Source organism: Hyperolius riggenbachi, chromosome 4 (genome assembly GCF_040937935.1).
Source record: "Hyperolius riggenbachi isolate aHypRig1 chromosome 4, aHypRig1.pri, whole genome shotgun sequence".
Lineage (NCBI taxonomy): Eukaryota > Metazoa > Chordata > Amphibia > Anura > Hyperoliidae > Hyperolius > Hyperolius riggenbachi.
The window spans coordinates 255,384,025-255,399,033 of record NC_090649.1 but is presented as its reverse complement, the minus strand read 5'-3'; the positions used below and the strand labels follow the sequence as shown (position 1 = coordinate 255,399,033).

The 15,009-nt window shown below is 42.1% G+C and overlaps 1 protein-coding gene across 8 annotated transcripts in view; it reads left to right on the top strand.

Moving 5' to 3' along the window:
* Positions 1–15,009, top strand: part of LOC137503738 (cyclin-dependent kinase 11B) — a 95,792-nt gene that overhangs the window by 12,903 nt on the left and 67,880 nt on the right. For 4 of the 8 annotated variants that reach the window (XM_068231154.1, XM_068231157.1, XM_068231155.1 and 1 more), the window contains exons 2-7: positions 577–699; positions 3,708–3,823; positions 6,185–6,318; positions 7,552–7,690; positions 10,908–11,045; positions 12,310–12,437. In XM_068231154.1, coding sequence (XP_068087255.1) covers positions 592–699; positions 3,708–3,823; positions 6,185–6,318; positions 7,552–7,690; positions 10,908–11,045; positions 12,310–12,437 — 763 coding nt within the window. In that variant the 5' untranslated portion in view covers positions 577–591. The remainder of the gene's footprint in view (positions 1–576; positions 700–3,707; positions 3,824–6,184; positions 6,319–7,551; positions 7,691–10,907; positions 11,046–12,309; positions 12,438–15,009) is intronic. The other 4 variants (XM_068231159.1, XM_068231158.1, XM_068231156.1 and 1 more) reach the window with 2 other exon arrangements.

Below are 15,009 nucleotides of genomic sequence, written 5' to 3'. Positions count from 1 at the left end.
CTATTGAAATTCTATCCTAGTAAAAAATGTTCAAAAAACACATCAGATAGATCATCAGATGGATTTCTTATCTATCTGCTGCTAATCTGACGAGTGTATGGGCACCTTAAGTGTAATGCTGTATTGTATACAGGTAACATTTTTCGTATAGTTCAGCAGGCTAGCACTCTTGTCTTGAAGCACTAAAGTCCAAAGATATATTTCTTGGCAGGATACTGTCTGCATGGAGTTTTGTATGTTATCCCAGTGTTTGGCTTTCCTCCCACTTTACAAAAATATACTGGTAGGTTGGTTGGTTTCCCCACCTAATTTGTCTCTATACTGTAACAGGAATTTTAGACTGACACTGGTAGGAGTTGTATAGTCTTGCAATGTATTAGCTCATTTCGGGAGACATATGTTTTTTGTCTTGCTTACTTGCATTGAGGCTTGATTATTAGTCTTCATAAAATTGTGTTTGTAGTTTTTGATGGCTCTGCAAGTGTTACCTAAAACATTTGCTCATCGGACGCAGTATAATTCAAACTTCATTTAGTGTGTTTGGTATAAAAACATACTGGATTGATTTATTTGCAGGTAGATCCACTCCAAATGGGGGATGAAAAAGAGAGTTGGAAAGTAAAAACTTTGGACGAAATCCTGCAAGAAAAAAAGAGACGCAAAGAACAAGAAGAAAAAACAGAGCCAAAACATAAGAATGTAAGCATTTTATGTAGCCTTTCATAAAACAGATTGTGGTTATGTCAGAGTATCAGAATAGTATTGGTCTAGTCTAGTATAAGCCTATTATTCGAAGAGGTGTATTTGCCTACAATTTGGGCTTGTCTTGTAAATCTTGCCAAGAACTTTTTATTTTAGTTTTGGATAGTGTGGCAAAGGGTTTGAACTCCTATTTGTGTTTTGATTGTTTAACTTGTTTCCTTGTGTGAGGAGTTTCCTTAGGGCTGTTTCACACCAAAAGCACCTTTCTGTGATTTTTTTTTTTCCCCTCCCTCCTTCCAATCACTAGCATTTGTAAAGGTGCTTGGCTAATGCAATCATGTAGGCTATCGCCCAAGTGATTCATGTTTATGAAAAATACAAAGGTGCTGCCTGTAGAAGTTTTGCATGATTGCAATCGCTTTGAAAATTGCTTTCTAAAAATCACTATAAAATCTCTAATTGCAAACGCTAGAGCTTTTGGTGTGAAACAGCATTTGCCTTTTTTTCAGACAGAAATATGTCAATCTCTTCAAGAGTGATTCATGGCAACAATTTTTAGTAGTTAGGGCGGCATTTTTCATATTATACTCCATAAACTCCATGGCCCTGTTGTGGAATATTAATCTGTCTTTTTAAAGCCAAGTGTTGATTTATTGATTTCACGGGAAATATACACTGGAATAGAAATGTCTGCCCAATGATGTCTGATAAACAATTACCTTAACCATCCAACTGGGTCCTAACCTATGAACTGTTGGATAATACAATAAGGCAGTGTTCACAATTATTGCAGAAAACTGGATTTTTATTTTTTGAAGAAAGTCTAATGGATTTCATTCTGAAATCTATTGGAAATCTGTTCCTAGTGTGTGGCACACATCATATTTCTGTCAGATTCAACTTGACAGGCATCTGACAGAAATCTATCTGCTGGTCAAATCTGCTGCAAATCTATAAGTGTATGTCCACCTTAAGGTTAGCTTGTTAGTAGTTATCTTTTCTTGGAATTCTTTCCGTTAGATAAGACCCTGATGTAATTCAAGGTCAACTGGATACACACTCATTATTTCTAGACTGTGCCATACTTTATTTACAGGATAGCAAGAGATATCCCAGCTGCATGTTTCCATAGAAAGCTTTGTAATTGGTAAGTGAGGACCTGTATGATAGGAAGTGTGATATATGGTCTACTCATTTTGTTATACTATTATTTCAGCACCAAGGACACACAACCTTTAAAAGTTTCTAACCCCTCTACATGCTATCCAGATGTTACACACACTTATTTATTAATTTTTTATTAGGATTTGGCTTTAACGTAAAAAAATATAATTTTTTCTTGCCTTTAGGATATAATAGTTATCTGTGATTTTATTTGTGGTATTTGTCTTTATGGGTTGAAATTTCTTATCACTTCTTACCCTCTGTGAAATCTAGAGCTCATCCGTGTGCAAAAGTTGCTTGTTACTCTTTCTGTAGTGCATTCTTACATAGTGTCCACTAGGAGCCCAGTTGGTTTACAATGCAAAGGTGCCTACACGTGCACAATGCTTGTCGCCCGAAGGTATTGGAGCTTATTCTCTTGGGGGACAGCTCTCGAGCTGAGGAGGTGTGGTAGACCACGGAGCTGCTTTCCGCCGGGGGGGGAGGGGGAAGGTTTCGGCTGCATATTGTCGCTTAAAGAGCTGGATTGTAAAAGGACAATGATCAAAGTAATGTGTTTGCCAAAATCCCTTTATTGAAGAAGATCGACTTGGGGATGGTAAAATGTAATATATATATATATATATATATATATATATATATATATATATATATATATATATATATATATATATATATATATATATATATATATATATATATATATATATATATATATAATTTTTTTTTTTTTTTTTTTTACTTGTAGATTTATCTCCCAAACGGTGTCCCATAAAAGTGGTGTAGGGCAACAGAGTCAGTTACTAATAGAGGATGCCATTATATTCATATGCCAGTGTATGCTGGTGTGTGTCAGTGTTGGGCAGCACGATCACACACAACGTCAGCACTGGTATAGAGTATGCTGTTTTTCTGTATGCATGGTCAATGTGCAGTATAATGCTTAGGAGCGAGAGGGGTTGTCTCTTGCTTCTCACTCATTCTGTTGCTGCAGTTGAACGACTTTGAGTCAATAGTGGAGGACAGAACAACTGTTCTGCCACACAGAAGGATATGACTATATCGCCCAATGCAAACTACATTTTTATGGGATGCCTTTTGGAAGGGAAAGCTACAAGTAGGATACAAAAAAAAATGGCTGCAACATTGTATCATCCCTATCTCAATTCTGGCAAGCACATTTACTCTGATGTCCTTTAACCAATGTTGGGAGGCACCTGACACGCTACATGCCCAAACTGCCTCAGCTGCGAATAGTACTGCTTGTGCATGATATAAAATTGGAAATCTAAAAAATCCAGGTCATCCTAAATCAGGCAGTCTGGAAATTGCCTGGAAAAGTCTGATTTGCAGTTTGTTAAATTGGCTCATCTGTTCTCAGTATAAGGCCAAAACCCACTAGGAGCGATTTCTAAGCGCTAGTGATTTAAAAAGGTCTTGCTAATGCAATGCCATGGGGGATTTTAATAAAATCACATCGCTCAAGTGGGATCACACCCATAGCATTACATTAGCAAGAGCTTTCAAATCACAAAGTGCTCAGAAAATTGCTCCTTGTGGGTTTCTGGCCTTACACTAAAATAGGATACTGTTTGTCTTTATGTAAGCGTAAAGTTTTCAAATGGAGCTGGAAGGTTGTTTAAGAAATAAAATTATTGTTCCAGGACCAAGAGAGGCACTTTTAGTATGGCAAGGGGGCACGGTTTTCTGAAGTTTCCTTTTCTTTTTTTGTATTTTTATACCAATTTCTTGATGCATAGCGAAGTGCTGGCCACGTAAATTTTCAGTATTAACATACATCTGTATTACGGTTTATCTTTACGTGTTTCCAAACCTAATAGGCTGATGATCGAGATTCCAAAAGAGATTCTTTGGAGGAAGGGGAGTTAAGAGATCACAAGATGGAAATTACAATTCGAAATTCACCTTACAGACGAGAGGACTCTATGGAAGATAGGTATGGTCACTGTTTGATTACAGAAAATCATAAGGCAAAACACTGAATTCTGTACTATATGAGCAAAATGTAAAGATCTATTTTACTGAGCCTATTTTTTGCTTTCAAACCCTAAGGCTAGTGACACACCAGGACGTTGCGTTTAGGGGACGTTATAGGGCACATAACGTGCCCCTAACGCAAAGCCTGGTGCTCTCTGGTGTGGACGTCGGAGTGAGCCGCGTTGTGCAGCTCACTCTGGCGTCCGTGATGCGTACTCTTGGACGCATGCGGCATCACGTGGTCCCGCCCGGCCAAACGTGCACAGAGCGGCCGCTCCAGGAAGTAAACACTGCACGTCACTGAGTGCAGTGAATATTAATTAGCCATGTGCCCGGCCGCTCTCCCCTCCTCCCCCAACATGACTGAGCATGTGCAAAGAGTCTAACGCGGCTTAGCCGCGGAGAACGCACAGCATGCAGCACTTTGCTGCGTTACAATGTAACGCAACGTGGGCAGTGTGAACAGCCCACTTGTGTTACATTGCTGTGCGTTGGGTGAGCGTTACAGGCTGCACTAACGTGCGCCTGTAACGTCCCTGTGTGCAAGAAGCCTAAAACATGCCCAAAAAATGCATTTGCACAGGCAATTTTTACATTTACATCAAAATTCTGCATATGAGCAGGGAAGTAGTTTATTTAATAGTATTATGTGCTGCAGCATTATATACTGGTAATAATTGTGTTTGCTGTTCATTTTTGGGTCAAAGGTTAATTTTACCTGAATTTTGTTTTGGGCAGACCTCAGCATTGATGTATTTAGGCCAGAAAGGTGATTCTATAATGCACTGGTGCAGTGGTCCAGCATTCATCGCCCAGGGCTACCCCTACATGTTACAGTGGAATTAAAGCCTGTCAGTCAGACATTGCTACAGAGAGATAGCTAGATAGGACATTAGTGAACTCACTTCTACTGTGTTCTTGCCAGTGTAGATGTGGTGTCACTAGAAAAGGAGATCATGGCCGAGTTGTAAAATGGTCTAAAATGCAAGGATAACTGAAATAAATTCAAGAGTATCCTTTTGTAGCTTGCTGCAACACAAACCATGAATGTGTCCTATAAAATATATCCCGCCTCTTACTGTGCTTACTGAACCATATATACATGGTGTACCCAGTCACTGATGCATGCTGGAGTGACAGTGACACATTGTTAGTAACATGGTTGTGCAGGGAAAGGGCTGCTTTGTAAGTAAAGTAGATGACTTAGCATGTGGTACTGGGGGTTAATACATGGCGTTACATGACAGAATGTAACTTTACCTTCCAGACTACATGGCAGTACCTGAAGAGCTGGCAGCTGCACAATAGTAGTAGTTGATGCACCTGGCTACTTATTTTTTTTTCCTCCTTTCCAAAATATAAGGGATGGTAATCTTATCGCTTAACAATTGAGCTAAAGTACAATGAAAGCAGGCCTTCCACCCAATGTCTGGTCACTGATGAAAGTATCAACCCACTTTATGCATAGGTTCTTTGAAGTGTGTGGGGAATTTGTCAGGAGGAAAAAGAGGGAAGCTGTTCATGGCCCTTTGTTTAGAAATCGTCTTGGTTGTTCTGATGCTGAGATCCAAATGACCATCATTGCTAAGTTTTTTTTGGGAACAGCTATAAACATTTGCATGATGCAGACTTGGGAAAAGGGGGGCATCCGTTTAAGGCCCTTTTTCCACTGAACGCTAGCGACTGCTGAATCGCAAAAGGTAAAAAATTACCGGCGATTTCCCCGACGTTTGCGGCCGCGATTTTGCTAAGCTATGCACTGCATAGCAAAATCGCGGCAAATATTGCTCCACGGCGCGATCGCGTTTCAGGCAAAAACGAATCGCGGTAGTGGGAATACCCTACCGCGATTCCTATGTTATTTAGCAAACCCTAGCGATTGTAAAATCGCTAGCGGTTTGCGATTTTGCGATTCCGCTAGCGCAAACGTGCTAGTGGAAAAGGGCCCTGATGGCTGTTTCTCAAATGTTAGTCAAGCCAGGTGCAAGTCGGTGAAATCCTTATACAAATAACTGATCCATCTTGATTGGAAAAGCTGTTGGATTAGAAGTGATGGATTCACCTAAGTGCAGCATTTACTCAGTATACACAGCAGCTGACAATAATCACCCCTCCTTCCTTTCAGTAATGATAGCCAGGTAAGATAGTTTCCAAATAAAGCTTGTAAAGGGATTAAAAGGTGATATTAGGCCAAGGTATGTTTGTATAATGCAGGCTATAGACGTGATTTTAATGAGGATCTTTCTTTTTTAAATTAGGAAAAATGGAGATATACTTTAAATATTTTTATTTCAAAGTTTGCTACATTATATTTTCCCAGAGGCGAAGAAGATGACTCATTAGCGATTAAACCACCACAACAAGTTTCCCGAAAGGAAAAGTCCCACCACAGAAAAGATGAAAAGAGGAAAGAGAAGCGTCGGCATCGCAGTCACTCTGCTGAAGGAGCCGGAGGTACCTTTTTTTTATTATTATTATTATTATTATTATTATTTTTATTTATTTATTTAGCTTATGAGTTTTTCTACATGATGTTGTGCATGCATGTTCAAAAGTATGTTTAGTTTTATGAATGTGAAACATGCTTGGTCCAGGTCCTATGCCTAACCTTTAGGTGACTTAAAACCGTTAAATCCAATGATCTATCCGCAAGAGGAAAGTGTAACTTTATAAATATTTTAGTAGGAACCTGCAGTTCTTTTCTGCACAATGACATTCTGTACCTGCAAGGGGATCTGTTAGAAATCCTTTGAGTGATTCTTTGAACAATTGAAAGGCTACTTCAATCGAGAAATCTGATAAAATTTCCAGTTGTTCTCATATATTCTTTGAGATTGGACATGTTGGAAAATTTAAACCAACTTTACCAAGAATTGTATGGTGTGTAATGGATTGTCAAATTGTATTCAACCAGTATAAATTGTATACAACTATTTAGTACAAAATTGCAGCAATTTTAAACACAGGTGTGTTAAATCAAGCAATTTCTTCAAAGCTTGGATCAACTGAAACATTGGATCGATTGATTGATTGCCACCTTTTTATTTAGGCTTCCGTTGTTTTTGAGTCACTCTTGCAACACGCATTCAGCTAGTTGAGTCAGATCTTCATTTGATCTGCATGCTCATTCTGGGCAGCGGCGGGAATTCAGCTGCAAGGCTGGAAAGATAATTTTTTTTATTTTTTTTTACTAACAACTGTATCTGGAGGGAGGATTCATTCAAATTACATTTATCCTTCCTCGCATACAGACACCAAGTCCGCCTTCCTGTTTACTCAGCTTCCCTTACAATAATAAATATGTTTTTGTATTTTATAATTTTAAATACAGAATAGAATTCATGTTGGTTAAGGAATCTAAACCACCCTAGTTTGCAAGGAACTATCATATAACTAATAGGATGGTGGCTAACAATGAAAAACCCGTGTCTAATGTTATGGCTTTTAGACCTTAAATCTGAAAATAATAATAACGCAAGGAAGGTTAAGAAATTATTTTCCACTATGGTTATGTTTAAGTTTTTTAGTGGGAAGAATTGTTAAGTGTTAGGAAACAATGGGTTCATGTAGGGATCACTTGATGTAGGGTCGACTGGGAGAAGAAAAGTAAAGAAAAAGTTTATGATAACCGTATGATGTACAACTTTAGAAGGGATTGACATAACCCTGCATTCTTTTATTGGCTAGGTAAATATATTCGGGTGAAGGAGAAAGACAGGGAGCATGAGAGGAGGAAAAGACACAGAGAAGAGCAAGACAAAGTTCGGCGTGAGCGGGAGAGACAGAAGAGGAGAGAGCTGGCCCGAGAACATTCTCGTAGAGAAAGGTGAGGGAAGGTATTTGCAGCATGGTCTATGAACAGACAGAACATGAATTCAGGGAGCCAAACCTGGAATATTACCTAGATCGATCTATCCAGGGCTGTGGAGTCGGTACAAAAATCATCCAACTCAGTTTATGAAACCTCTGACTCCAGGTACCCAAAATTGCTCCGACTCCTTAGTCTAATTTTTACAAAGGCTGTGGATTTGGTCCAAAAATCATCCGACTCTGACTCCTGAGTTTATTAAAACCTCCGACTTTAGGTACCCAAAATTGCTCCGACTCCTCGACTCCTTAAAGACAACTGAAGTGAGAGGGATATGGAGACTGCCATATTTATTTCCACCTAAGCAATGCCAGTTGCCAGGCCCTCCTTCTGATCCTCTGCCTCTAATACTATTAGCCATAGCCCCTGAACAATGTAGCAGATCAGGCATTTCTGACATTGTCAGATCTGATGACTAGCTCCATGCTTGTTTCTGGTGTTATTCAGATACTACTGCAGAGAAATAGACCAGCAGGGCTGCCAGGCAACTGGTATTGATTAAAAGGAAATAAATATGGCAGTCTCCGTATACCTCTTACTTCAGTTCCCCTTTAGTCTAATTTTTGCAAAGGCTTTGAATTTGGTTAAAAAATCATCTGACTCTGACTCCTCAGTTTATTGAAACCTCAGACTCCAGGTATCTAAAATTGCTCCTACTCCAAAGCCCTGGATCTATCTATCTATCTATGCCCAGATATGTAACTGGCCAATTTTGTGATTAAAATTATGCTCCCAAGATTGGGTTGTCCAGTAGACAAACAACTTTAATGCCGGGAATACACTGGTCGACCGGCGGCTCGATTAGCCGCCGGATCGACCCCAGCCACGTCCCCACTCGTCCGCGCGGATCGATTACCGCTCGTCCCCGCCGGCGCTTTCTTATCAGCGCTCGATTGCCTGCCATTGGGATCGAGCGGGCGCGGGTCGAGTGGCCGGATCAGCTGGTCGATACACGGTACAGAAACATACCGTGTATCCCCAGCATTACATGAATATTTGAATATTACATACCATGAAAAACTTAAGATCGAGAGGGACCCTGAAGGCAACCAGCAACCGTACTAGCTTTTGCAGTAAGTCCTTTGCACAAGATAGTTTTGGGTTATCGGTACAGTAGCTCTACAGACTTGCTGTTTAGCTATATGTTGAACATCCTGGTTTGTTGTTCTGAGGGGAAAGGATAAGGAGGAAGCACCCCCCCCCCCCCCCATTGTGGAGACCTCAAAAGAGAGACAAAAATAGTTGACTAGTGTGATCAAATGCCCCAGACCACTGAAGGAAGAAGCCAGCGGTGTTGTGGGATTACTGGAGTTTCACTCCAGATTGCACCGTCTGCGGCACTTCCATGTTGTTGCCCTATATACAAGAAAATAGTGAAATATGTTAAGGGTTAACCCTCTGTATGTAGGTTTTTATTTTATTGGAGAAGGAAATATAATTTTTCATACAAGAAACGTACAGTACATGCCCTACTACCTGGTAAACAAAAAGATGCACAGTAACTGCCGATCCTCTGCCTCTAATACTTTTAGCCATAGACCCTGAACAAGCATGCAGCAGATCAGGTGTTTCTGGCATTGTCAGATCTGACAAGATTAGCTGCATGCTTGTTTCTGGTGTGATTCAGACAGTACTGCAGACAAGTAGATCAGCAGGGCAACTTGTATTGTTTAAAAGGAAATATATATGGTAGCCTTCATATACTTTTCACCTCAGTTGTCCTTTCAAACAATCTAGTCCTACTAAAATTACCAGTGTTACTAATACGTATGTACCCTAGTGGTCTCGTCTCCTATCTCACATATATTTACTCCAGACAAACACAAAGGATTGTGTCCAGCAACACAAATCTAGCACATGTACACAGCTTTAGTTTCCTCATGTAATCAGTACCAGTGTTCTCCCTAGAGCCTTTTAACCGGCCGGGCTGTCATCACAAACCCTGCTCTGCCTGTAGAATCTCCTTCCTCCACATTCTATTCAGTATAGTGGTCAGCCGGCCCGCTGTCACTCAGATGCTATCTATGCCCTCCACCTCAGCCCCTGACTATCAGTGGTGTGGAGGTGTGGGTAAAGCTTGGTAACTGAGATTACATATCAGTAGTTAGAGAAACCTGTAAGGACTGATGGATGCGCAGGCACAGAGAGGTCTCTTGCTTCACAGATTACTGCAGGAGCTTTAACGGAGTCAGAGGCCAGCCCAGTCATAGAGGGAGCGGAGTGGATGCACGGCTTACGCAATTCCCGCTGGTGAGTCACCGGCGTCTACTACAGTGAATCGGCGCTCTCCTTCTGCCATTTCTCTGGCCCATGTGTATGCCTGCAGTGCACTATTGGGCTATTCATTTATACCACAATTGAACAGATCACACAGGACCTTAACGGTTTTAGCATGTCTGCTGTGAGAGAGGCGAGTTTGTTCCTTCGTAGATTCCCTGTAGGTGCAGGCATAGCCTCCCCTGTCACTTGGCTTCCCTCACAGTTTTTCACCCGTTTGCCATAAATTGCACCATGATCTGAATTAGCAGTGACTGTTAGAAGATGCTGGAACAGGCTACCTGGCCAAGAACCAAAAGGGAGACCACTGGACCTGTACATATGCACAATGTGGTGTTATGCTCCAGATATAGTGCAGGCTCCTCTGTCATTCCACATAGTTGTTCTGGAAGCAAATCATACAGTTTCTGTCATGTAGTATTGATTACATGTCTTCACCCCATTCTACAGTTTTATATCGTACATTCAGTGAACTTAAGCAGGCCATACACGCATAGATTTTTTATTCCCCCCCCCCCCCCCCCCCCGGCAGATTCAATCACTGATTGAATCTGCCAGAAATCTATATCACAAAATGCTGTATCGATCATAGTTTTATCTATTCATGTATTGAAAAAATAATAATTCAATTACGATCAGGCGGAAAATTTCATTCGATGAGATATGGTGGGGAGGCGGTGGTAGATTGATTGCCCATAGCGTCGCACTGTATCAAACTGTGTGCAGTGTATGAGGGCATTCAATCCTACTCTGATCAGATCCAGATCAGGGATTGATGGTTTGCCACATTGGGTGGCAATGTAAACGTGTATGGGCACCTTAAGTGTCTAATTTCTGAAGGCAACCATTTAAGCTTACTGTGCTTTCAAAAAAAATAACGATTATTTTTACACGTCAGCAGTGAGAGACCTTGGCGCACTGCTGGGGCTGATGGATGGCAGTTCAGAAACCCCAAGGCGCAGATGCAGAATGAGATCTCTCCCAGCACAAACGAGCCGGATCGTGGGAGTTTTGAAGGAGCCGGAGGCCTGGCCAGGTACGAAGTTGCAAGGGAGGGGAAAAAACACAGCCAAAGGGGAAAACAAGTAATCCAGCGTGAGACCAAACCCCAGCGTGAGACCAAACCCCAGCGTGAGACCAGCCCCCTCCCCACAAGCAGCGACCAAAAGGAGATTCTCCTGTCTACCAGCAATACTTTGTCTGAATGCACCTCCCAACAGCACCACTCATTGGCCGACCTCCCTCACCATCACCCAAAGGGAGGTTCCCCTTTCTCTATTAGCATCATCAAATGTAACCCCTCCCCCCATCCTCATTAGCAGTGCCCAGTGTGATTTATTTTTTTTCCTCCCACTCAGTAGCACCCAGAGTGATCCTCCTACTGCCCACCCCCCCTTCTTAAAGGATGCCCAAACTCACATGTGACATGATGAGATAGACATGTGTATGTACAGTGCCTAGCACACAAATAACTATGCTGTGTTCCTTTTTTTCTTTCTCTGCCTGAAAGAGTTAAATATCAGGTATGTAAGTGGCTGACTCAGTCCTGACTCAGACAGGAAGTGACTACAGTGTGACCCTCACTGATAAGAAACTTCCCTTTTTACCTCTTTTTTTTGCTCTCAGAAGCCATTTTCTTCTAGGAAAGTGTTTTATAGTTGGAATTTCTTATCAGTAAGGGTCACACTGTAGTCACTTCCTGTCTGAGTCAGGACTGAGTCAGCCACTTACATACCTGATATTTAACTCTTTCAGGCAGAGAAAGAAAAAAAGGAACACAGCATAGTTATTTGTGTGCTAGGCACTGTACATACACGTCTATCTCATCATGTCACATGTCAGTTCGGGTATCCTTTAGCACTGTAACACTCAGTACTATCCTCCCACTCCCCACCCAGTAGCACCAGCGTGATCCTCCCACTTCCTCCCAACCCAGTAGCATCTAGTATGATCCTCCCACTCCCCTCCACACCCAGTAGCAACTAGTATGATCCTCCCACCCGCCTCCTCACCCAGTATCCTCCTCACACAGGAACACTTAGCGTGACCCTCCTTTTCTACCCAGCATGACCTTACTTACCCACCCGGCTACCTTTTTAATGCCACTCGGCTGGAAAAAAAATTCTGGGGAGAACACTGAGTGATATCACTAATAAAATAGGGTGAACACTTTTCTACACAGGAAAGGAGACCACATAGGTAGTGTAAACGTGGCTTTGTTAGAAGTTGATAAATAAATATGATGATTGAATATTTGGCGGCTTCTATGCGACAGCTAAGACTTTAACCCAATGTTTCAGGGATCGTCTTGAACAACTGGAGCGAAATCGGGAGCGTGAAAGAAAGATGAGAGAGCAACAGAAAGAAGCAAAAGAAAGGGAGCGGAGAGCAGAAGAGAGACGTAAGGAGCGAGAGGCCAGGAGAGAAGGTACTTGTGTCCACATTTACATTTTGGCATACACTTCCTTTGCAATTTGGTGCTCTGTATGATTTTTGCCCCCAAAAAAATGTATCTTTAAAAAAAAAAAGAAAAGAACGTATGCAGAGTTTAGGCCAGTAGGATTAGGTGGTGTCTGACTGTTTTCGCAGTGTCCTGCACTTATGTGAGTTTATGTGCTGTGTAGGCTCAGCTTTACATACTTTTTTACCTGGCAAAATCAGTTAGTGCTAAATAGTTAGGCTTTGTTCACATTACCAAACGCGGACGGCCATGCGTTCGGAACGCAACGCGTACGAACGCACGCCATCCGCGTTTGTATGCGTTGCGTGGCTGATCCCATTCACTAAACGTGAATGGGACAGCCGCACGTTTTGGGAAAAAAATGCGTGCAGCATGCGTTCCCGGACCGCACAGGTCCGTTCCGTTCCGTATGAACTGTCTGATGCCGTGCGTGTCGGCCTCCTGCACGTGTTCCCGAAACACGGATGGGAACGCGTGCAGTGTGAACGGGGGCCTATGTCTGCATTCAGGGTTTATTTACCATTCTGATATTATTTATGAGCAGCATTATTATATGGAACACAAAAGAGTTTGTCAGCACCCCAAGTAATAATGACTGCGTGTGCTGGGGTAGAGCATGTATACATAGTACTTAAAGAGAAAAGATACCCCTATAAACAGCACCACTGCAGACCACTCAGAGAATGAGCCCCCTCGTGGATGAACCCGGGTTCAGTAAGAATTATAAAGTGCAAAAAATTGGAACCATGAAAGTGCATATAGTGCTACACAAACAAACAATCATTCAGCATATGCAATAACTGTGCAACCTATCAGACTAAAAGTGCAGTTTAAATACTGTCAGAGTCACTAATGACCAAGTGGAAGCAGCCTATTAGGATCTGCAAAGAAGTGAATAAGTAAAAGATACTTAGCCGGGTATGAAAAGAGAGGCAGGCAGACTGGCTTGGAAAGACGGAAGTATCCCCTCAGGACATAGCCCACATGCTCCGTGGTCGTCACTCCACTCCGTTGTCACTCCGCCGTGGCTATCCACCTCACCTTTCAAAGCGGAGTGACGACCGCGGAGCATGTGGGCTATGTCCTGAGGGGATACTTCCGTCTTTCCAAGCCAGTCTGCCTGCCTCCTTTCTCTGGGCCCCCAGTGGTTACAGGTTGTACATCCACTGAGACTGAACATAATAGATTATTATATCTAGCAGGCCCATTATGTTGAATATGGCTGGAAATACAATATTATGCTGTTTTTAGATGTTTTTAAATTTTTGTGTATCATTGATGTGTTTACAAAGCTTGTAATAAAAATATATTTTTTTGATTGATACATATGGTCTGCAGTGGTGCTGTTTATAGGGGTATCTTTTCTCTTTAAGTACTAAGCATTATTATATGGCCTGTAACGGCATTGGCTTGTGGCTGCAGTACCCTTTATCAACTTTTCGGCCTGGGAGGAGTCTACCTAGTAAGTTGAAATGTATTGGCTAGCATAGTTTCTGCCTTTTACACAGCTTATGAATACCCAGTAATGCCTTAAAGCTAATGGGAATCGGGTTTGTTGAAAAAAAAAAAGTCAGATACTCACTTAAGGAGAGGGAAGGCTCGGTCCTATTGAGCCATCCCTCTCCTCTCCCGGTGGCCCCGGTGCTGCGCTGGCTCCTCCGTTCTCGTCCCACGCCAAGGGGACTTCGGGAGCCGAGTCCTCCCAAAGACAGGCGGTGCACACGCGAACGCGTCATAGAGGGGGCGCGCGCATGCGCACTGTAGAGCGGCCCATCTTCGGGAGCTCTCGGGCTCCCAAAGCATCTCCAAAGTCTCCCTTCGGCCGGGAGACAGCGGTATTTGACCGAAACGGTCGAATACCGCTACGGGGGAGCCAGGACAGCAGCGGGCATCGGGAGAGGAGAGGGAGTGCTCTATGGGACCCAGAGCCCTCCCTCTCCCTAGGTGAGTATCTGACTTTTTTGTTTTTTTAAACCCGGTTCCCATTAGCTTTAAGACAGTAATACCTGGCAGTCCACAGTAAAAGATTTGGGAAAGGTTATGGACCGTGTAGAGATATGGCAAGCACTGGACACATAAGTGACAAATAACCCAACATTTGATAATTATCAGGCAGTGTTGCACTTTTTTTTTTATTTTATTTTTATCTAATAACCAAAGCTGCTGTGATATACCACTGTAAGGACCGTGAAGCCCTGTACAAAATTTCATACAGGTTGAGTCTAAACTTGGTGTCTCTGTAGTGAAAATGGACTTCACACATGCACGGTTTGGCCAAAAACGTGTGGACACAAACACAATGCCTATGTGTGCTATGTTGGACATAGTGATTTTCAAAATTTTAATGGAGAGGTGATCCCATATTTTCCTCTAGAACATCCCCCACTCATTGGGGAAAGCTTTCTAGTAGATTTTGGAACTTTGCTGTGGGAATAAGTTCTCATTCTGACATAATATTTATTTTATTAAGGTGCCCACTAATTATATAGTCTTGATTGCACAATCTTACCAAATCTATGTAGTAGAAGGGTAAAGTGAG